Source organism: Telmatherina bonti (genome assembly GCF_933228915.1).
Source record: "Telmatherina bonti genome assembly, chromosome: 4".
NCBI lineage: Eukaryota > Metazoa > Chordata > Actinopteri > Atheriniformes > Telmatherinidae > Telmatherina > Telmatherina bonti.
In genome coordinates this window covers 40044147-40070461 of record NC_136622.1, presented here as the reverse complement: position 1 = coordinate 40070461, position 26315 = coordinate 40044147, and the positions used below count along the sequence as shown (strand labels likewise).

Genomic DNA, 26315 nt, shown 5'->3' with positions numbered 1-26315 from the left:
GACATGTGACAACAGGAGACATGTGACAACAGGAGACATGTGACAACAGGAGACATGTGACAACAGGAGACATGTGACAACAGGAGACATGTGACAACAGGAGACATGTGACAACAGGAGACATGTGACAACAGGAGACAGGTAACAACAGGAGACATGTGACAACAGGAGACAGGTGACAACAGGAGACATGTGACAACAGTAGACATGTGACAACAGGAGACATGTGACAACAGGAGACATGTGACAACAGGAGACATGTGACAACAGGAGACATGTGACAACAGGAGACATGTGACAACAGGAGACAGCAGCAGTTACATAATGAGTAGTGGTTTTGCCAGAACTTACATGTGGCAGGAATGTGGACCGAGGAAGGCGCTCCGGTCAGCAGTCTGTCCCGTCAGCAACTGTTGTCCTCTGATGGTCAGTTTGGTCCCTCCAGAAACCGGACCTTTATCAGGAACCAGGTCCAGCAGGTGAGGATCCTGGAGATTGATAAGACTAAACTAAAGTGTCATGAGATCTGGTCTGACAACTGGAGTTGTGGGACAGGACGAAGACCATCTTAAGGAGGGGTCCCCAAAAGATGGAACGTGGGAATCTATCTATCTATCTATCTATCTATCTATCTATCTATCTATCTATCTATCTATCTATCTATCTATCTATCTATCTATCTATCAAGTTTTACCTGGTAGGTGAAGATCTGGTTTGACCTGCCAGATGAAGGTTTTCCCACGGTAACTAAGACAGGCCCCTCCCTCTTCTTCTCACTCGGTTGGAGCTCACACACGACCCTGTGAACAGGAAGACACAGGTAAGGACCAGGAAGCAAAACCAGGAACCTATCCCAGTTGTTCTATCATCCAATAGAAAAACAGAATAAAAAGACATTTATTGATCCATCCATCCAATTCTATTCTATTCTATTCTATTCTATTCTATTGTCATTTAGATGCTTTTATCCAAAGCGACTTACATCTGAGTGAGAACAAAACAAGCAGGAAATCAAACAGTAGAGGACATGGTAGGAAGGTGCTGGTGGACTGTCCAGTTGGACGCAGGTCCTTCCATGAAGGTTTCGGCTTTTTTTTTTTTTTTTTTTTGTTCTCTCCCTTCCCATCCCATAATACCACCTATATTATAATACAAAGAATTAATACCATAAAGTTTGTCACAAAGAACTGGACTAAGTTCTCCAACTTTCCAACAAATACAGCTATACTAAGTGTTGAAGTTCTCCTTGAAGAGCTGAGTCTTCAGCTGGGTCTGAAAGCAGACAGGGACTCTGCAGAGCGGACAGAGTTTGGGAGATCATTCCACCATCGTGGAACAACAGAGGAAAAGAGTCTGGATGGTGATTTAGTCCCACGTATTGGTGGTAACACGAGGCGTCTTTCACTGGTGGAACGTAGCTGTGGAGAGGGAGTGTAGGTCTGGATTAGGGAGTGAAGGTAGACGGGAGCCGTTTCAGTTACTGTTTTGTAAACTAGAAGCAAAGCTTTAAATCTGATGCTCTGCAACTGGAAACCAGTGAAGAGCGATTAGCAGCGGAGTGACAGGAACCAGTTTGGGTTGGTTGAAGACCAGACGTGCTGCTGGTTCTGGATCATCTGCAGAGGTTTAACCAGCATGCAGGCAGACCTGCCAGTAGGGAACTGCAGTAATCAATGTGTGAGATGACCAGAGCCTGAACCAGAAGCTGAGTCGTGTGTTCTGTCAGGTACGTCTGATTCTCTTGATGTTGTAGAGAGCATATCGGCAGGTACGGGCAACCGAGGCAACTTGGACCTTAAAGGTCAGCTGGTCATCCACCATGACACCCAGATTCCAGGCAGCAGGCGTAGGAACAAGTGTGATAAAGTCAAGCTTCACACGTATCTGCGGATGTAAGGAAGGATTGGCTGGACAGACAATGAGCTCTGTCTTGGACAGATGGAGCTGAAGGTGGCGAGCCTTCATCCATGCAGAGATATCAGCAAGACAAGCTGATATTCTCAGAGAAACGTTGTGTCGTCTGGTCGAAAGGAGAGGAAAAGATGAGTGTCATCTGCATAGCAGTGGTAGGAGAAGCCATGAGAGCTTCTAACTGCACCGAGTGAGGAGGTGTATAGTGGAAAGAGAAGAGGGCCGAGCACCGATCCCTGAGGCTCCCCTGTTTTCATGTGATCTGGACACTTCTCCTCACCAGGATACTCTGAAGGATCTTCCTGTGGGGTAGGACGTGGACCAGGAGAGGACAGATCCAGAGATGCCGAGCTCAGAGAGTGGAGAGGAGAACCTGATGGTTGGCAGAAGCAGCAGACAGGTCCAGCAGGACTGAGGACTGACAGGTGGATCTGGTCCAGCAGGACCAGGACTGACAGGTGGATCTGGTCCAGCAGGACCAGGACTGACCAGTGGATCTGGTCCAGCAGGACTGAGGACTGACAGGTGGATCTGGTCCAGCAGAACCAGGACTGACCAGTGGATCTGGTCCAGCAGGACCAGGACTGACAGGTGGATCTGGTCCAGCAGGACCAGGACTGACAGGTGGATCTGGTCCAGCAGGACTGAGGACTGACAGGTGGATCTGGTCCAGCAGGACCAGGACTGACAGGTGGATCTGGTCCAGCAGGACCAGGACTGACCAGTCGATCTGGTCCAGCAGGACTGAGGACTGACAGGTGGATCTGGTCCAGCAGGACTGAGGACTGACAGGTGGATCTGGTCCAGCAGGACCAGGACTGACCAGTGGATCTGGTCCAGCAGGACTGAGGACTGACAGGTGGATCTGGTCCAGCAGGACTGAGGACTGACAGGTGGATCTGGTCCAGCAGGACCAGGACTGACAGGTGGATCTGGTCCAGCAGGACTGAGGACTGACAGGTGGATCTGGTCCAGCAGGACTGAGGACTGACAGGTGGATCTGGTCCAGCAGGACCAGGACTGACCAGTGGATCTGGTCCAGCAGGACTGAGGATTGACCAGTGGACCTGGTCCAGCAGGACTGAGGATTGACCAGTGGATCTGGTCCAGCAGGACTGAGGATTGACCAGTGGATCTGGTCCAGCAGGACCAGGACTGACAGGTGGATCTGGTCCAGCAGGACCAGGACTGACAGGTGGATCTGGTCCAGCAGGACTGAGGACTGACAGGTGGATCTGGTCCAGCAGGACCAGGACTGACAGGTGGATCTGGTCCAGCAGGACCAGGACTGACAGGTGGATCTGGTCCAGCAGGACCAGGACTGACCAGTCGATCTGGTCCAGCAGGACTGAGGACTGACAGGTGGATCTGGTCCAGCAGGACTGAGGACTGACAGGTGGATCTGGTCCAGCAGGACTGAGGACTGACAGGTGGATCTGGTCCAGCAGGACCAGGACTGACCAGTGGATCTGGTCCAGCTGGAGGGAATCGGTAACCGACAGGAGAGCAGTTCCAGTGGAATGACCTCGCCTAAAGCCAGACTGATGTGGATCTAACTGGTTTCTATCATGGAGGAACTGGGAGACTGAAGACGACCCGCTCCAGTAGTGTGGACATGAACGGCACCAGTGGGACCAGCCGGTAGTTTCCAACCTGGACTGGGTTGAGTGTGGGTTTCTTCAGCAGCGGGGTGACCCGAGCTTGCTGGAAGACAGAGGGAAAGACAGCGGATTCCAGAGAGGAGATGATAATATGGGTCACTGCAGATTGATTGGAGGTAAAATGCTCTGCAGGATGTCGGTAGGGACCGGATCCAGAGGACAGCTAGTGGCTTTAGAGTTGACTAGAAGTTTAGAGACTTGGTCCTCATTCAGAGGGCAGAAAGAGCAAAGTGAGGCACCACTAGCTGGATGTGGTGGACTGAGCTGGTCAGGCTCAGAGAAGTGATTCCTGATGGTAGCAACCTTTTCAGTAAAACAGGAAGCCAACATGTCTGCAGCCAGCGTGGCGGGAGGCTGAGCAGCTGCTGGAGAAAGAAGACAGTTAAAGGCCATGAACAGCTGCCGTGTGTTGGGAGCATTGTGGATCTGCTTCTGATAGAAGTCTATGTTGACTGCCTTTCATCCATCCATCCATCCATCCATCCATCCATCCATCCATCCATCCATCCATCTACAGGAGGATGTGGAGAGTAACCTAGATGGATTATTATTTTGGTCTGGACTGGACTGGTACTCCATGTTTAGTTATCATGGTAACTTAGCTGGGACTGAACTAACCTACAAGTATGTACTAAAAGTCTGGGACTGATGATCCAGAACTGTGGAGGTGAGCAGGCTTGCCTGTTGCAGAAGCTAAACTCTTCATGTGCTTGTTTGATGTCACAGGAAGTCTTTATTTCCACCATGTGTTGAGTTGCATGTTACCTGGTGGAGGTCTGGTATCCTTCAGGCTGAGAGACACACTGAACACCTGCGACTGTAACTCCACCCACCACATCCTGGAACCTCATGCCAAGGTTCAGCCCTATAATTGTCACCAGGATACCACCCTCCAGAGGCCCAGAAATAGGTACAACCTGAAGAAAGACACATTTCACTTGTTTTCATGGCTACAGGGCTGATGATGGACATTTGAAAAGTTTTGATATTAACATGACTTCTGATAAGGATTTTAAATGTTTCCTTGGTAAAAGGACTTCTGTTTGACATTTCAAATACTGTTCATGATGGTAAGAGGATTTCTGATAGACAAACACTGGATTCACCTTTGTGATCTGAGGAGGCGGACAGGTATCTGCAGGTAGACTGGAGCATGACTGTCTGTAAACACAGCTGGGGGCGGGGCTTCCAGGACACCACACACAGCCATACTGGTCAGGCACTGCCCTGCATTGGGAGCAGTCTGATTGGCCAGCTGAGCAGTCATACAGCTGAACTGAATAATAATAAGATGAAAACAAATGTAAAAATGTTAGTGTTTTAATATGATACACTACGGCATGGTTATTACTAAAAGGATTATTTTGACCCATTGGAGGAGCGATGTAACCCCTTCTTTTAAAATCTGGCTTTCCGAAATAACCTGCCTAGTGCATATAATGGAAAAGATTCGGCATAATGTATCTCTCAATGCAAGGGCCTTTGATGTGGCGACCATTTTTATTCTACCTATTGAGAATTGCCCAGTGCCTGTGGATACTCATTGCTCTCCCTTTTATCAATCTATTTTTTTCTATCTTGTTACCAGTGCTATCTGTGCATATACCTATTTGTGTACAAACTACTCGAGTTGTACTAGTTTTCTTTTTTTTGCGTGTACAAGCAGCCCCCCCCCCCTTTTTTTTTTTTCTCCCTTTCTTTCTCTACCTTGTGTCTCTGTGTATGTATCTGTGCTCATTACCCGGTTTGTTAACCTATGTACATGTTCCTTATTTGCTGAAAAGTTCTAAATAAAAAAATATTTTAAAAAGAAAAATATTAGTGTTTTTGTCCCTCGGAAAACCTTGACCCCATCCTCACCTGGAGCAGGAAAAATCATGAAAAAACAGGTCCAGTTAACCTTAACTACACATAAACCATTCAGAAAAACAGTTTAGTTTCTCACGTCTGAGTCCAGGTGAGGCGTCGATGCGTCTTTGTCCTCTCCACAGGTACACAGGTGCTGAGTACTGCAGCTGACTGATGGCAAACTGAAACTACACACAGGTGGAGGCAGAGTTACCTGTCTGTTAGCGGCTGTGTTAGCAGCTGCGTCTTATCAGGTATGTTTCCAGCTGTGTGTTAGCTGCTGTGTATTAGAAGGTATGATTCCAGCTGTGTGTTAGCTGCTGTGTATTAGCAGGTATCAACTGTGTGTTAGCATGTCTGTTAGCAGCTGTGTTAGCCGTGTGAGCAGTGGTATGTTACCAGTTATGTTAGCAGTTGTGTGTTAGCTGCTGTGTATTAGCAGGTATGATTCCAGCTGTGTGTTAGCTGCTGTGTATTAACAGGTATGATTCCAGCTGTGTGTTAGGTGCTGTGTATTAACAGGTATGATTCCAGCTGTGTGTTAGCTGCTGTGTATTAGCAGGTATGTTTCCAGCTGTGTGTTAGCTGCTATGTATTAGCAGGTATGAGTCCAGCTGTGTGTTAGGTGCTGTGTATTAGCAGGTATGTTTCCAGCTGTGTGTTAGGTGCTGTGTATCCACAGGTATGATTCCAGCTGTGTGTTAGCAGCTGTGTATTAGCAGGTATGTTTCCAGCTGTGTGTTAGCTGCTATGTATTAGCAGGTATGTTATCAGCTGTGTGTTAGCTGTTATGTGTTATCAGTTGTGTATTAGCAGTTGTGCATTTGCAGGCATGTTTCCAGCTGTCTGTTAGCAGGTATGTTATCAGCTGTGTGTTAGCAGGAGCGTGTTAGCAGGCTTGTTAGCAGTTGTGTGTTAGCAGGTGTGTGTTAGCAGCTATGTGTTAGCAGGTATGTTAGCCGGTGTGTTAGCAGCTGTGTGTTAGCAGCTATGTGTTAACAGGTATGTGTTAGCAGGTATGTTAGCAGCTGTATGTTACCAGGTATGTTAGCAGTTGTGTGTCAGCAGGTGTGTTAGCAGCTGTGTGTTAGCAGCTATGTGTTAGCAGCTATGTGTTAGCAGGTATGTCAGCAGATGTGTGTTAGCAGGTATGTGTTAGCAGGTATGTTAGCAGCTGTGTGTTAGCATGTTTGTTAGCAGCTGTGTTAGCCGGTGTAAGCAGCGGTATGTTACCAGGTATGTTAGAGGTTGTGTGTTAGCAGGTGTATTAGCAGCTGTGTGTTAGCTGGTGTGTGTGGTGTTACCTGGTGGTTGCTGCAGGTGAAGATGAGTGTATTGTCAGCTGTTTTCTTCATAGTGGCTGTTAGGTTAACCTGCATTCCTTTTATTTCAACGACACACACATAAGGAGCTTCACCCTGCAGACCAAAAACTTATTCAGATTCGGGTCTGACGTAAAGTTAGTTTTTATAATAATGGGAAAGGGATAATGAGAATATTGGGACAGGTATATGAATAATGGGACAGGTATGATGGGAATAATGAGTGAAGACCTGGAGGGGAGTGATTGGGAGGCATGGTCCCCTTCCTCTGAAGCCAAATGGTGTTTTGTTATTGGACTTCTGTGCTCGTCATGGATTGTCCATAACAAACACCATGTTCCAACATAAGAGTGTCCATATGTACACCTGGCATTGCTGGACCGCAGTTCGATGATCGATTCTGTAGTCGTACCGTCGGACCTGCGGCTACATGCCTTGGACACTCGGGTGAAGAGGGGGGCGGAGCTTCAACTGATCACCACCTGGTGGTGAGTTGGCTCAGATGGTGGGGGAGGAAGCCGGTCAGATCTGGCAGGCCCAAACGTGTTGTGAGGGTCTGTCGCCAAGGCAAAAACTCGGGCATGGGAGGAGTTCGGCGAGGCCATGGAGAAAGACTCCCGGACGGCTTCGAGGAGATTCTGGTCCACCATCCGGCGGCTCAGGAGGGGGAAGCAGTGCTCCATCAATACTATGTACAGTGGAGGTGGGGAGCTGCTGACCTCAAGTCGGGTTGGTGGAGGGAATATTTCCTCAATCCTACCAACACATCTTCCGATGAGGAAGCAGAGCTGGGGGACTCAGGGGTGGACTCTCCTATCTCTGGGGCTGAAGTCGCTGAGGTGGTCAAAAAGCTCCTTGGCAGCAAGGCCCCGGGGGTGGATGAGATCCGCCCGGAGTTCCTTAAGGCTCTGGATGCTGTGGGGCTGTCCTGGCTGACACGCCTCTGCAGCATCGCGTGGACATCGGGGACAGTACCGCTGGACTGGCAGACTGGGGTGGTGGTCCCCCTTTTTAAGAAGGGGGACCGGAGGGTGTGTTCCAATTACAGGGGAATCAAACTCCTCAGCCTCCCTGGTAAGGTCTATTCAGGGGTCCTGGAGAGGAGGGTCCGCCGGATAGTCGAATCCCGGATTGAGGAGGAGCAGTGTGGTTTTCGTCCTGGTCGCGGAACAGTGGACCAGCTCTATACCTTCTCTGGGGTCCTGGAGGGGGCATGGGAGTTTGCCCAACCAGTCTACATGTGCTTTGTGGACCTGGAGAAGGCATTCGACCGTGTCCCCCGGGGGTTCCTGTGGGGGGTACTCCGGGAGTATGGGATACCGGACCCCCTTGTACGAGCTGTCCGGTCCCTGTACGACAGGTGTCAGAGCTTGGTCCACATTGCCGGTAGTAAGTCGGATTCGTTTCCGGTGAGGGTTGGACTCCGCCAAGGCTGCCCTTTATCACCGATTCTGTTCATAACTTAAATGGACAGAATTTCTAGGTGCAGCCGAGGTGTTGAGGGGATCTGGCTTGGTGGCCTCAGGATTGGGTCCCTGCTTTTTGCAGATGACGTGGTCCTGTTGGCTTCATCTGGTCGTGATCTCCAGCTCTCGCTTGAGCGATTCACGGCCGAGTGTGAAGCGGCTGGGATGAGAATCAGCACCTCCAGATCTGAGACCATGGTCCTCAGCTGGAATAGGGTGGATTGTCCTCTCCGGGTCGGGAGTCAGGTCCTGCCTCAAGTGGAGGAGTTTAAAGAGATGGACAGACGGATCGGTGCGGCGTCTGCAGTAATGCGGACTCTGCGCCGGTCTGTCGTGGTGAAGAAGGAGCTGAGCCAGAAGGCGAAGCTCTCCATTTACCAGTCGATCTACGTTCCTACCCTCACCTATGGTCATGAGCTGTGGGTCGTGACCGAAAGAAGGAGATCTCGTATACAGGCGGCTGAAATGAGTTTCCTCCGCAGGGTGGCCGGGCTCTTCCTTAGAGATAGGGTGAGGAGCTCGGTCATCCGGGAGGAGATCAGAGTAGAGCCGCTGCTCCTCCACATCAAGAGGAACCAGTTGAGGTGGCTCGGGCATCTGGTCAGGATGCCTCCTGGACCTCCCTGGTGAGGTGTTCCAGGCACGTCCCTCTGGGAGGAGACCCCGGGGAAGACCCAGGACACGCTGGAGGGATTATATCTCTCGGCTGGCCTGGGAACGCCTCGGGATCCCCCCCGCAGAGTTGGCAAATGTGGCTGGGGAGAGGGAAGTCTGGGCTTCCCTGCTTGGGCTGCTGCCCCCGCGACCCGACCCCGGATAAAGTTACAGAGAATGGATGAATGAATAAATGGATTAATGTTATGATGGTAATAATAGGTCAGGGAGATTTGCAGCTTATAAACATATAAACATCACGCTCTCACCTTGTAAATATCCAGGTTCTGACCCTCAAGAACCACTGAAATGCTCAGGCCAATGGGCACTAAGGCAGGACTTCTCAAGGAGAAAATGATAGGGCACGAAGTGGGACCAGGAGAGTCCTAAAACATTTAGAAAATCCAGTCATATAAAAAAACAGAGGGATGGAAACAGATGATTCCACATGTCAAGTTTTGCACAGCAGCACACACGGAGAGACAGGTAGACACACGGAGAGACAGGTAGACACACGGAGAGACAGGTAGACACACAGAGAGACAGGTAGACACACGGAGAGACAGGTAGACACACGGAGAGACAGGTAGACACACGGAGAGACAGGTAGACACACGGAGAGACAGGTAGACACACAGAGAGACAGGTAGACACACGGAGAGACAGGTAGACACACAGAGAGACAGGTAGACACACGGAGAGACAGGTAGACACACGGAGAGACAGGTAGACACACAGAGAGACAGGTAGACACACAGAGAGACAGGTAGACACACGGAGAGACAGGTAGACACACAGAGAGACAGGTAGACACACGGAGAGACAGGTAGACACACGGAGAGACAGGTAGACACACAGAGAGACAGGTAGACACACGGAGAGACAGGTAGACACACAGAGAGACAGGTAGACACACGGAGAGACAGGTAGACACACAGAGAGACAGGTAGACACACGGAGAGACAGGTAGACACACGGAGAGATAGGTAGACACACGGAGAGACAGGTAGACACACGGAGAGACAGGTAGACACACTGAGAGACAGGTAGACACACGGAGAGACAGGTAGACACACGGAGAGACAGGTAGACACACAGAGAGACAGGTAGACACACAGAGAGACAGGTAGACACACGGAGAGACAGGTAGACACACAGAGAGACAGGTAGACACACAGAGAGACAGGTAGACACACGGAGAGACAGGTAGACACACGGAGAGACAGGTAGACACACGGAGAGACAGGTAGACACACGGAGAGACAGGTAGACACACGGAGAGACAGGTAGACACACAGAGAGACAGGTAGACACACGGAGAGACAGGTAGACACACGGAGAGACAGGTAGACACACGGAGAGACAGGTAGACACACAGAGAGACAGGTAGACACACGGAGAGACAGGTAGACACACAGAGAGACAGGTAGACACACGGAGAGACAGGTAGACACACAGAGAGACAGGTAGACACACGGAGAGACAGGTAGACACACAGAGAGACAGGTAGACACACAGAGAGACAGGTAGACACACGGAGAGACAGGTAGACACACGGAGAGACAGGTAGACACACAGAGAGACAGGTAGACACACGGAGAGACAGGTAGACACACAGAGAGACAGGTAGACACACGGAGAGACAGGTAGACACACAGAGAGACAGGTAGACACACGGAGAGACAGGTAGACACACAGAGAGACAGGTAGACACACGGAGAGACAGGTAGACACACGGAGAGACAGGTAGACACACGGAGAGACAGGTAGACACACAGAGAGACAGGTAGACACACAGAGAGACAGGTAGACACACGGAGAGACAGGTAGACACACGGAGAGACAGGTAGACACACAGAGAGACAGGTAGACACACGGAGAGACAGGTAGACACACGGAGAGACAGGTAGACACACGGAGAGACAGGTAGACACACGGAGAGACAGGTAGACACACGGAGAGACAGGTAGACACACGGAGAGACAGGTAGACACACAGAGAGACAGGTAGACACACAGAGAGACAGGTAGACACACGGAGAGACAGGTAGACACACGGAGAGACAGGTAGACACACGGAGAGACAGGTAGACACACAGAGAGACAGGTAGACACACGGAGAGACAGGTAGACACACGGAGAGACAGGTAGACACACGGAGAGACAGGTAGACACACGGAGAGACAGGTAGACACACGGAGAGACAGGTAGACACACAGAGAGACAGGTAGACACACGGAGAGACAGGTAGACACACGGAGAGACAGGTAGACACACGGAGAGACAGGTAGACACACAGAGAGACAGGTAGACACACGGAGAGACAGGTAGACACACTGAGAGACAGGTAGACACACGGAGAGACAGGTAGACACACGGAGAGACAGGTAGACACACAGAGAGACAGGTAGACACACGGAGAGACAGGTAGACACACAGAGAGACAGGTAGACACACGGAGAGACAGGTAGACACACGGAGAGACAGGTAGACACACAGAGAGACAGGTAGACACACGGAGAGACAGGTAGACACACGGAGAGACAGGTAGACACACAGAGAGACAGGTAGACACACGGAGAGACAGGTAGACACACAGAGAGACAGGTAGACACACGGAGAGACAGGTAGACACACGGAGAGACAGGTAGACACACGGAGAGACAGGTAGACACACAGAGAGACAGGTAGACACACGGAGAGACAGGTAGACACACGGAGAGACAGGTAGACACACGGAGAGACAGGTAGACACACAGAGAGACAGGTAGACACACGGAGAGACAGGTAGACACACGGAGAGACAGGTAGACACACAGAGAGACAGGTAGACACACGGAGAGACAGGTAGACACACAGAGAGACAGGTAGACACACGGAGAGACAGGTAGACACACGGAGAGACAGGTAGACACACGGAGAGACAGGTAGACACACGGAGAGACAGGTAGACACACGGAGAGACAGGTAGACACACGGAGAGACAGGTAGACACACGGAGAGACAGGTAGACACACGGAGGAATATGTGTCTCACTTTTTGGTTCAACATGATGTGTTGGTTTGGACAGCTGTGGTTGTGAGTGCAGAGTTGATCCAGAGGACACCAATTACACCTCCACATAGAATTGACACAGGAAAGACACCTGCAGAGACGTGGTATCGTCGCCATCATCATCATTATTACTTGTATCATCACCATCATCATCATTATTACTGGTATCATCACCATCATCATCATTATTACTGGTATCATCACCATCATCATCATTATTACCGGTATCGTCGCCATCATCATCATTATTACTGGTAACATCACCATCATCATCATTATTACTGGTATCATCACCATCATCATCATTATTACTGGTATCATCACCATCATCATCATTAGTACTGGTATCATCACCATCATCATCATCATTAGTACTAGTATCATCACGATCATCATCATCATTAGTACTAGTATCATCACGATCATCATCATTATTACCGGTATCATCACCGTCATCATCATCATTAGTACTAGTATCATGATGATCATCATAATCATTAGAACTAGTATCATCACGATCATCATCATCATTAGAACTAGTATCATCACAATCATCATCATCATTAGTACTGGTATCATCACGATCATCATTATTATTAGTAGTATCATCATCATCATCATCATTATTACTGGTATCATCACCATCAGCATGATTATTACTGGTATCATCACCATCTTCATCATTAGAACTGGTATCATCGCCATCATCATCATAATTACTGGTATCATCATCATCATCATCATTATTACTGGTATCATCACCATCAGCATGATTATTACTGGTATCATCACCATCTTCATCATTAGAACTGGTATCATCACCATCATCATCATTATTACTGGTATCATCACCATCATCATCATTATAACTGGTATCATCACCATCATCATCATTATTAGTACTGGTATCATCACCATCATCATTAGAACTGGTATCATCACCATCATCATCATTATTACTGGTATCATCACCATCATCATCATTATTAGAACTGGTATCATCACAATCATCATCATTATTACTGGTATCATCACCATCATCATCATTAGTACTGGTATCATCACCATCATCATCATTATTAGTACTGGTATCATCACCATCATCATCATTATTAGAACTGGTATCATCACAATCATCATCATTATTACTGGTATCATCACCATCATCATCATTAGTACTAGTATCATCACGATCATCATCATCATTAGTACTGGTATCATCACGATCATTATCATCATTAGAACTAGTTTCATCACGATCATCATCATCATTAGTACTGGTATCATCACGATCATCATTATCATTAGTACTAGTATCATCACGATCATCATCATCATTAGAACTAGTTTCATCACGATCATCATCATCATTAGAACTGGTATCATCACGATCATCATCATCATTAGTACTGGTATCATCACGATCATCATCATCATTAGTACTAGTATCATCACGATCATCATCATCATTAGAACTAGTTTCATCACGATCATCATCATCATTAGTACTGGTATCATCACGATCATCATCATCATTATTACTGGTATCATCACGATCATCATCATCATTAGAACTAGTTTCATCACGATCATCATCATCATTATTACTGGTATCATCACGATCATCATTATCATTAGTACTGGTATCATCACGATCATCATCATCATTATTACTGGAATTATCACCATCATCATCATTAGTACTGGTATCATCATCATCATCATCATCATTAGAACTGGTATCATCACCATCATCATCATTATTAGAACTGGTATCATCACAATCATCATCATTATTACTGGTATCATCACCATCATCATCATTATTACTGGTATCATCACCATCATCATCATTAGTACTGGTATCATCATCATCATCATTAGTACTGGTATCATCACGATCATCATCATCATTAGAACTGGTATCATCACGATCATCATCATCATTAGTACTGGTATCATCACCATCATCATCATCATTAGAACTGGTATCATCACCATCATCATCATTATTAGAACTGGTATCATCACAATCATCATCATTATTACTGGTATCATCACCATCATCATCATTAGTACTGGTATCATCATCATCATCATTAGTACTGGTATCATCACGATCATCATCATCATTAGAACTGGTATCATCACGATCATCATCATCATTAGAACTAGTTTCATCACGATCATCATCATCATTAGTACTGGTATCATCACGATCATCATCATCATTAGTACTAGTATCATCACCATCATCATTATTAGTACTAGTATCATCACGATCATCATTATCATTAGTACTGGTATCATCACGATCATCATGATCATTAGAACTGGTATCATCACGATCATCATTATCATTAGTACTGGTATCATCACGATCATCATCATCATTATTAGTACTGGTATCATCATCACCATCATCATTAGAACTGGTATCATCACCATCATCATCATTAGTACTGGTATCATCACCATCATTATCATTATTAGAACTGGTATCATCACAATCATCATCATTATTACTGGTATCATCACCATCATCATCATTAGTACTGGTATCATCACCATCATCATCATTATTAGAACTGGTATCATCACAATCATCATCATTATTACTGGTATCATCACCATCATCATCATTATTACTGGCACCATCACCATCATCATCATTATTACTGGTATCATCACCATCATCATCATTATTAGTACTGGTATCATCATCACCATCATCATTAGAACTGGTATCATCACCATCATCATCATTAGTACTGGTATCATCACCATCATTATCATTATTAGAACTGGTATCATCACAATCATCATCATTATTACTGGTATCATCACCATCATCATCATTAGTACTAGTATCATCACGATCATCATCATCATTAGTACTGGTATCATCACGATCATCATCATCATTAGAACTAGTTTCATCACGATCATCATCATCATTAGTACTGGTATCATCATGATCATCATCATCATTAGTACTGGTATCATCACCATCATCATCATTATTACTGGTATCATCACCATCATCATCATTAGTACTGGTATCATCACGATCATCATCATCATTATTACTGGTATCATCACCATCATCATCATTATTACTGGTATCATCACCATCATCATCATTATTAGTACTGGTATCATCATCACCATCATCATTAGAACTGGTATCATCACCATCATCATCATTAGTACTGGTATCATCACCATCATTATCATTATTAGAACTGGTATCATCACAATCATCATCATTATTACTGGTATCATCACCATCATCATCATTAGTACTAGTATCATCACGATCATCATCATCATTAGTACTGGTATCATCACGATCATCATCATCATTAGAACTAGTTTCATCACGATCATCATCATCATTAGTACTGGTATCATCATGATCATCATCATCATTAGTACTGGTATCATCACCATCATCATCATTATTACTGGTATCATCACCATCATCATCATTATTAGTACTGGTATCATCATCACCATCATCATTAGAACTGGTATCATCACCATCATCATCATTAGTACTGGTATCATCACGATCATCATCATCATTATTACTGGTATCATCACCATCATCATCATTATTACTGGTATCATCACCATCATCATCATTATTAGTACTGGTATCATCATCACCATCATCATTAGAACTGGTATCATCACCATCATCATCATTAGTACTGGTATCATCACCATCATCATCATCATTAGAACTGGTATCATCACCATCATCATCATTAGTACTGGTATCATCACGATCATCATCATCATTATTACTGGTATCATCACCATCATCATCATTATTACTGGTATCATCACCATCATCATCATCATTATTACTGGTATCATCACCATCATCATCATTAGTACTGGTATCATCACCATCATCATCATTATTAGAACTAGTTTCATCACGATCATCATCATCATTAGAACTAGTTTCATCACGATCATCATCATTATTAGAACTGGTATCATTACAATCATCATCATTAGTACTGGTATCATCACCATCATCATCATTAGTACTAGTATCATCACGATGATCATCATCATTAGTACTGGTATCATCACGATCATCATCATCATTAGAACTGGTATCATCACCATCATCATCATTAGTACTAGTATCATCACGATGATCATCATCATTAGTACTGGTATCATCACCATCATCATCATTATTAGAACTAGTTTCATCACGATCATCATCATCATTAGAACTAGTTTCATCACGATCATCATCATTATTAGAACTGGTATCATCACAATCATCATCATTATTACTTGTATCATCACCATCATCATCATTATTACTTGTATCATCACCATCATCATCATTATTACTGGTATCATCACCATCATCATCATTAGAACTGGTATCATCACGATCATCATTATTAGTACTAGTATCATCACGATCATCATCATTATTACTTGTATCATCACCATCATCATCATTATTACTTGTATCATCATCATCATCATCATTAGTACTGGTATCATCACTATCATCATCATTATTACTTGTATCATCACCATCATCATCAGTAGTACTGGTATCATCACCATCATCATCATTATTACTGGTATCATCACCATCATCATCATTAGAACTGGTATCATCACGATCATCATTATCATTAGTACTGGTATCATCACTATCATCATCATTATTACTTGTATCATCACCATCATCATCATTATTACTGGAATTATCACCATCATCATCAGTAGTACTGGTATCATCACTATCATCATCATTATTACTTGTATCATCACCATCATCATCATTATTACTTGTATCATCACCATCATCATCGTTATTACTGGTATCATCACCATCATCATCATTATTACTTGTATCATCACCATCATCATCATTATTACCGGTATCATCACCATCATCATCATTATTACTGGTATCATCACCATCATCATCATTATTACTTGTATCATCACCATCATCATCATTATTACTGGTATCATCATCATCATCATCATCATTATTACTGGTATCATCACCATCATCATCATTAGTACTGGTATCATCACCATCATCATCATTATTAGAACTAGTTTCATCACGATCATCATCATCATTAGAACTAGTTTCATCACGATCATCATCATTATTAGAACTGGTATCATTACAATCATCATCATTAGTACTGGTATCATCACCATCATCATCATTAGTACTAGTATCATCACGATGATCATCATCATTAGTACTGGTATCATCACGATCATCATCATCATTAGAACTGGTATCATCACCATCATCATCATTAGTACTAGTATCATCACGATGATCATCATCATTAGTACTGGTATCATCACCATCATCATCATTATTAGAACTAGTTTCATCACGATCATCATCATCATTAGAACTAGTTTCATCACGATCATCATCATTATTAGAACTGGTATCATCACAATCATCATCATTATTACTTGTATCATCACCATCATCATCATTATTACTTGTATCATCACCATCATCATCATTATTACTGGTATCATCACCATCATCATCATTAGAACTGGTATCATCACGATCATCATTATTAGTACTAGTATCATCATGATCATCATCATTATTACTTGTATCATCACCATCATCATCATTATTACTTGTATCATCATCATCATCATCATTAGTACTGGTATCATCACTATCATCATCATTATTACTTGTATCATCACCATCATCATCAGTAGTACTGGTATCATCACCATCATCATCATTATTACTGGTATCATCACCATCATCATCATTAGAACTGGTATCATCACGATCATCATTATCATTAGTACTGGTATCATCACTATCATCATCATTATTACTTGTATCATCACCATCATCATCATTATTACTGGAATTATCACCATCATCATCAGTAGTACTGGTATCATCACTATCATCATCATTATTACTTGTATCATCACCATCATCATCATTATTACTTGTATCATCACCATCATCATCGTTATTACTGGTATCATCACCATCATCATCATTATTACTTGTATCATCACCATCATCATCATTATTACCGGTATCATCACCATCATCATCATTATTACTGGTATCATCACCATCATCATCATTATTACTTGTATCATCACCATCATCATCATTATTACTGGTATCATCATCATCATCATCATTATTACTGGAATTATCACCATCATCATCATTATTACTGGTATCATCACCATCTTCATCATTATTATTACTTGTATCATCACCATCATCATCATTATTACTTGTATCATCACCATCATAATCATTATTACTGGAATCATCACCATCATCATCATTATTACTGGTATCGTCACCATCATCATCGTTATCACTGGTATCATCACCATCATCATCATTATTACTGGTATCATCACCATCATCATCATTATTACTGGTATCATCATCATCATCATCATTATTACTGGTATCATCACCATCATCATCATTATTACTGGTATCATCATCATCATCATCATTATTACTGGTATCATCATCATCATCATCATTATTACTGGAATTATCACCATCATCATCATTAGTACTGGTATCACGATCATCATCATCATTAGTACTGGTATCATCACCATCATCATCATCATTAGAACTGGTATCATCACCATCATCATCATTATTAGAACTGGTATCATCACAATCATCATCATTATTACTGGTATCATCACCATCATCATCATTATTACTGGTATCATCACCATCATCATCATTAGTACTGGTATCATCATCATCATCATCATCATTAGAACTAGTTTCATCACGATCATCATCATCATTAGTACTGGTATCATCACGATCATCATCATCATTAGTACTAGTATCATCACCATCATCATTATTAGTACTAGTATCATCACGATCATCATTATCATTAGTACTGGTATCATCACGATCATCATGATCATTAGAACTGGTATCATCACGATCATCATTATCATTAGTACTGGTATCATCACGATCATCATCATCATTATTAGTACTGGTATCATCATCACCATCATCATTAGAACTGGTATCATCACCATCATCATCATTATTACTGGTATCATCACCATCATCATCATTATTAGAACTGGTATCATCACAATCATCATCATTATTACTGGTATCATCACCATCATCATCATTAGTACTGGTATCATCACCATCATCATCATTATTAGAACTGGTATCATCACAATCATCATCATTATTACTGGTATCATCACCATCATCATCATTAGTACTAGTATCATCACGATCATCATCATCATTAGTACTGGTATCATCACGATCATCATCATCATTAGAACTAGTTTCATAACGATCATCATCATCATTAGTACTGGTATCATCATGATCATCATCATCATTAGAACTAGTTTCATCACGATCATCATCATCATTAGTACTGGTATCATCACCATCATCATCATTATTACTGGAATCATCACCATCATCATCATTATTAGTACTGGTATCATCATTACCATCATCATTAGAACTGGTATCATCACCATCATCATCATTAGTACTGGTATCATCACGATCATCATCATCATTATTACTGGTATCATCACCATCATCATCATTATTACTGGTATCATCACCCTCATCATCATTATTAGTACTGGTATCATCATCACCATCATCATTAGAACTGGTATCATCACCATCATCATCATTAGTACTGGTATCATCACCATCATCATCATTATTAGAACTGGTATCATCACAATCATCATCATTATTACTGGTATCATCACCATCATCATCATTAGTACTGGTATCATCACCATCATCATCATTATTAGAACTAGTTTCATCACGATCATCATCATCATTAGAACTAGTTTCATCACGATCATCATCATTATTAGAACTGGTATCATTACAATCATCATCATTAGTACTGGTATCATCACCATCATCATCATTAGTACTAGTATCATCACGATCATCATCATCATTAGTACTGGTATCATCACGATCATCATCATCATTAGAACTGGTATCATCACCATCATCATCATTATTAGAACTAGTTTCATCACGATCATCATCATCATTAGAACTAGTTTCATCACGATCATCATCATTATTAGAACTGGTATCATCACAATCATCATCATTAGTAATGGTATCATCACCATCATAATCATTAGTACTAGTATCATCACGATCATCATCATCATTAGTACTGGTATCATCACGATCTTCATCATCATTAGAACTAGTATCATCACGATCATCATCATCATTAGAACTAGTTTCATCACGATCATCATCATCATTAGTACTGGTATCATCACGATCATCATCATCATTAGAACTAGTATCATCACGATCATCATCATCATTAGAACTAGTTTCATCACGATCATCATCATCATTAGTACTAGTTTCATCACGATCATCATCATCATTAGAACTAGTATCATCACGATCATCATCATCATTAGAACTGGTATCATCACGATCATCATCATCATTAGAACTAGTATCATCACGATCATCATCATCATTAGAACTAGTTTCATCACGATCATCATCATCATTAGTACTGGTATCATCATGATCATCATCATCATTAGTACTAGTATCATCACGATCATCATCATCATTAGAACTAGTTTCATCACGATCATAATCATCATTAGAACTGGTATCATCACGATCATCATCATCATTAGTACTAGTATCATCACGATCATCATCATCATTAGAACTGGTATCATCACGATCATCATCATCATTAGAACTAGTTTCATCACGATCATCATCATCATTATTACTGGTATCATCACGATCATCATTATCATTAGTACTGGTATCATCACGATCATCATCATCATTATTACTGGTATCATCACCATCATCATCATTATTACTGGTATCATCACCATCATCATCATTATTAGTACTGGTATCATCATCACCATCATCATTAGAACTGGTATCATCACCATCATCATCATTAGTACTGGTATCATCACCATCATCATCATTATTAGAACTGGTATCATCACAATCATCATCATTATTACTGGTATCATCACCATCATCGTCATTAGTACTGGTATCATCACCATTATCATCATTATTAGAACTAGTTTCATCACGATCATCATCATCATTAGAACTAGTTTCATCACGATCATCATCATTATTAGAACTGGTATCATCACCATCATCATCATTAGTACTAGTATCATCACGATCATCATCATCATTAGTACTGGTATCATCACGATCATCATCATCATTAGAACTGGTATCATCACCATCATAATCATTATTAGAACTAGTTTCATCACGATCATCATCATCATTAGTCCTGGTATCATCACCATCATCATCATTATTAGTACTGGTATCATCACCATCATCATCATTATTAGTACTGGTATCATCATCACCATCATCATTAGAACTGGTATCATCACCATCATCATTATTAGTACTGGTATCATCACCATCATCATCATTATTAGAACTGGTATCATCACAATCATCATCATTATTACTGGTATCATCACCATCATCATCATTAGTATTGGTATCATCACCATCATCATCATTATTAGAACTAGTTTCATCACGATCATCATCATCATTAGAACTAGTTTCATCACGATCATCATCATTATTAGAACTGGTATCATCACAATCATCATCATTAGTACTGGTATCATCACCATCATCATCATTAGTACTTGTATCATCACGATCATCATCATCATTAGTACTGGTATCATCACGATCATCATCATCATTAGAACTGGTATCATCACCATCATCATCATTATTAGAACTAGTTTCATCACGATCATCATCATCATTAGAACTGGTATCATCACCATCATCATCATTATTAGAACTAGTATCATCACGATCATCATCATCATTAGTACTGGTATCATCACGATCATCATCATCATTAGAACTAGTATCATCACCATCATCATCATTATTAGAACTAGTTTCATCACGATCATCATCATCATTAGAACTAGTTTCATCACGATCATCATCATTATTAGAACTGGTATCATCACGATCTTCATCATCATTAGAACTAGTATCATCACGATCATCATCATCATTAGAACTAGTTTCATCACGATCATCATCATCATTATTAGAACTAGTATCATCACGATCATCATCATCATTAGTACTGGTATCATCACGATCATCATCATCATTAGTACTGGTATCATCACCATCATAATCATCATTAGTACTAGTATCATCACGATCATCATCATCATTAGAACTAGTATCATCACGATCATCATCATCATTAGAACTGGTATCATCACGATCATCATCATCATTAGTACTAGTATCATCACGATCATCATCATCATTAGAACTAGTTTCATCACGATCATCATCATCATTAGAACTAGTTTCATCACGATCATCATCATCATTAGAACTAGTTTCATCACGATCATCATCATCATTAGAACTAGTTTCATCACGATCATCATCATCATTAGTACTGGTATCATCACGATCATCATCATCATTAGAACTAGTTTCATCACGATCATCATCATCATTAGAACTAGTTTCATCACGATCATCATCATCATTAGAACTGGTATCATCACAATCATCATTATTAGTACTAGTATCATCACGATCATCATCATCATTAGTACTAGTATCATCACGATCATCATCATTATTAGAACTGGTATCATCACGATCTTCATCATCATTAGAACTAGTATCATCACGATCATCATCATCATTAGAACTAGTTTCATCACGATCATCATCATTATTAGAACTAGTATCATCACGATCATCATCATCATTAGTACTGGTATCATCACGATCATCATCATCATTAGAACTAGTATCATCACCATCATCATCATTATTAGAACTAGTATCATCACGATCATCATCATCATTAGTACTGGTATCATCACGATCATCATCATCATTAGTACTGGTATCATCACGATCTTCATCATCATTAGAACTAGTATCATCACGATCATCATCATCATTAGAACTAGTTTCATCACGATCATCATCATCATTAGTACTGGTATCATCACGATCATCATCATCATTAGAACTAGTATCATCACGATCACCAACATCATTAGAACTAGTTTCATCACGATCATCATCATCATTAGAACTAGTATCATCACGATCATCATCATCATTAGAACTGGTATCATCACGATCATCATCATCATTAGAACTAGTTTCATCACAATCATCATCATCATTAGAACTAGTATCATCACGATCATCATCATCATTAGAACTGGTATCATCACCATCATCATCATTATTACTGGTATCATCACCATCATAATCATTAGTACTAGTATCATCACGATCATCATCATCATTAGTACTGGTATCATCACGATCTTCATCATCATTAGAACTAGTATTATCACGATCATCATCATCATTAGAACTAGTTTCATCACGATCATCATCATCATTAGTACTGGTATCATCACGATCATCATCATCATTAGTACTGGTATCATCACGATCTTCATCATCATTAGAACTAGTATCATCACGATCATCATCATCATTAGAACTAGTTTCATCACGATCATCATCATCATTAGTACTGGTATCATCACGATCATCATCATCATTAGAACTAGTATCATCACGATCACCAACATCATTAGAACTAGTTTCATCACGATCATCATCATCATTAGAACTAGTATCATCACGATCATCATCATCATTAGAACTGGTATCATCACGATCATCATCATCATTAGAACTAGTTTCATCACAATCATCATCATCATTAGAACTAGTATCATCACGATCATCATCATCATTAGAACTGGTATCATCACCATCATCATCATTATTACTGGTATCATCACCATCATAATCATTAGTACTAGTATCATCACGATCATCATCATCATTAGTACTAGTATCATCACGATCATCATCATCATTAGAACTGGTATCATCACGATCATCATCATCATTAGTACTAGTATCATCACGATCATCATCATCATTAGAACTGGTATCATCACGATCATCATCATCATTAGAACTAGTATCATCACGATCATCATCATCATTAGAACTAGTATCATCACGATCATCATCATCATTAGAACTGGTATCATCACGATCATCATCATCATTAGTACTAGTATCATCACGATCATCATCATCATTAGAACTGGTATCATCACCATCATCATCATAATTAGTACTGGTATCATCACGATCATCATCATCATTAGTACTGGTATCATCACGATCATCATCATCATTAGAACTAGTTTCATCACGATCATCATCATCATTAGTACTGGTATCATCACCATCATAATCATCATTAGTACTAGTATCATCACGATCATCATCATCATTAGAACTAGTATCATCACGATCATCATCATCATTAGAACTGGTATCATCACGATCATCATCATCATTAGTACTAGTATCATCACGATCATCATCATCATTAGAACTAGTATCATCACGATCATCATCATCATTAGAACTAGTTTCATCACGATCATCATCATCATTAGAACTAGTTTCATCACGATCATCATCATCATTAGAACTAGTTTCATCACGATCATCATCATCATTAGAACTAGTTTCATCACGATCATCATCATCATTAGTACTGGTATCATCACGATCATCATCATCATTAGAACTAGTTTCATCACGATCATCATCATCATTAGTACTGGTATCATCACGATCATCATCATCATTAGAACTAGTTTCATCACGATCATCATCATCATTAGTACTGGTATCATCACGATCATCATCATCATTAGAACTAGTATCATCACGATCATCATCATCATTAGAACTAGTTTCATCACGATCATCATCATCATTAGAACTGGTATCATCACAATCATCATTATTAGTACTAGTATCATCACGATCATCATCATCATTAGTACTAGTATCATCACGATCATCATCATCATTAGAACTGGTATCATCACGATCATCATTATCATTAGTACTGGTATCATAACGATCATCATCATCATTATTACTGGTATCATCACCATCATAAGTAGTACTGGTATCATCACCTTCGTCATCTTCATTAGTACTGGCATTATCATCATCATCATCATCATCATCATCATCATCATCATCAGTACTGGTATCATCACCATCATCATCATCATTAGAACTGGTATCATCACCATCATCATCATTATTACTGGAATTATCACCATCATCATCAGTAGTACTGGTATCATCACTATCATCATCATTATTACTTGTATCATCACCATCATCATCATTATTACTGGTATCATCATCATCATCATCATTATTACTGGAATTATCACCATCATCATCAGTAGTACTGGTATCATCACGATCATCATCATCATTAGTACTGGTATCATCACCATCATCATCATCATTAGAACTGGTATCATCACCATCATCATCATTATTACTGGAATTATCACCATCATCATCAGTAGTACTGGTATCATCACCATCATCATCATTATTACTGGTATCATCACGATCATCATTATTATTACTGGTATCATCACCATCATCATCGTTATTACTGGTATCATCACCATCATCATCATTATTACTGGTTTCATCACCATCATCATCATTATTACTGGTATCATCACCATCATCATCATTATTACTGGTATCATCACCATCATAATTAGTACTGGTATCATCACCATCATCATCATCATTAGAACTGGTATCATCACCATCATCATCATTATTAGAACTGGTATCATCACAATCATCATCATTATTACTGGTATCATCACCATCATCATCATTATTACTGGTATCATCACCATCATCATCATTAGTACTGGTATCATCATCATCATCATTAGTACTAGTATCATCACGATCATCATCATCATTAGTACTGGTATCATCACGATCATCATCATCATTAGTACTAGTATCATCACCATCATCATTATTAGTACTAGTATCATCACGATCATCATTATCATTAGTACTGGTATCATCACGATCATCATGATCATTAGAACTGGTATCATCACGATCATCATTATCATTAGTACTGGTATCATCACGATCATCATCATCATTATTACTGGTATCATCACCATCATCATCATTATTACTGGTATCATCACGATCATCATTATTATTACTGGTATCATCACCATCATCATCGTTATTACTGGTATCATCACCATCATCATCATTATTACTGGTTTCATCACCATCATCATCATTATTACTGGTATCATCACCATCATCATCATTATTACTGGTATCATCACCATCATAATTAG

At 41.3% G+C, this 26315-nt stretch overlaps 1 protein-coding gene across 1 annotated transcript in view; it reads right to left on the bottom strand.

Moving 5' to 3' along the window:
* Nucleotides 1–347: 347 nt before the first annotated feature.
* The window catches only part of LOC306754598 (plexin-B3-like), a gene marked incomplete at its 3' end in the record, with an annotated part of 204753 nt that continues 178785 nt past the window's right edge, over nt 348–26315 (bottom strand). Inside the window, exons 10-17 of the mRNA XM_079238615.1 lie at nt 11898–12006; nt 9132–9248; nt 6725–6838; nt 5518–5608; nt 4679–4848; nt 4338–4489; nt 695–800; nt 348–488 (exon numbers count right to left, since the gene is read on the bottom strand). Of these exons, the coding sequence (XP_079094741.1) occupies nt 348–488; nt 695–800; nt 4338–4489; nt 4679–4848; nt 5518–5608; nt 6725–6838; nt 9132–9248; nt 11898–12006 (1000 nt within the window). The remainder of the gene's footprint in view (nt 489–694; nt 801–4337; nt 4490–4678; nt 4849–5517; nt 5609–6724; nt 6839–9131; nt 9249–11897; nt 12007–26315) is intronic.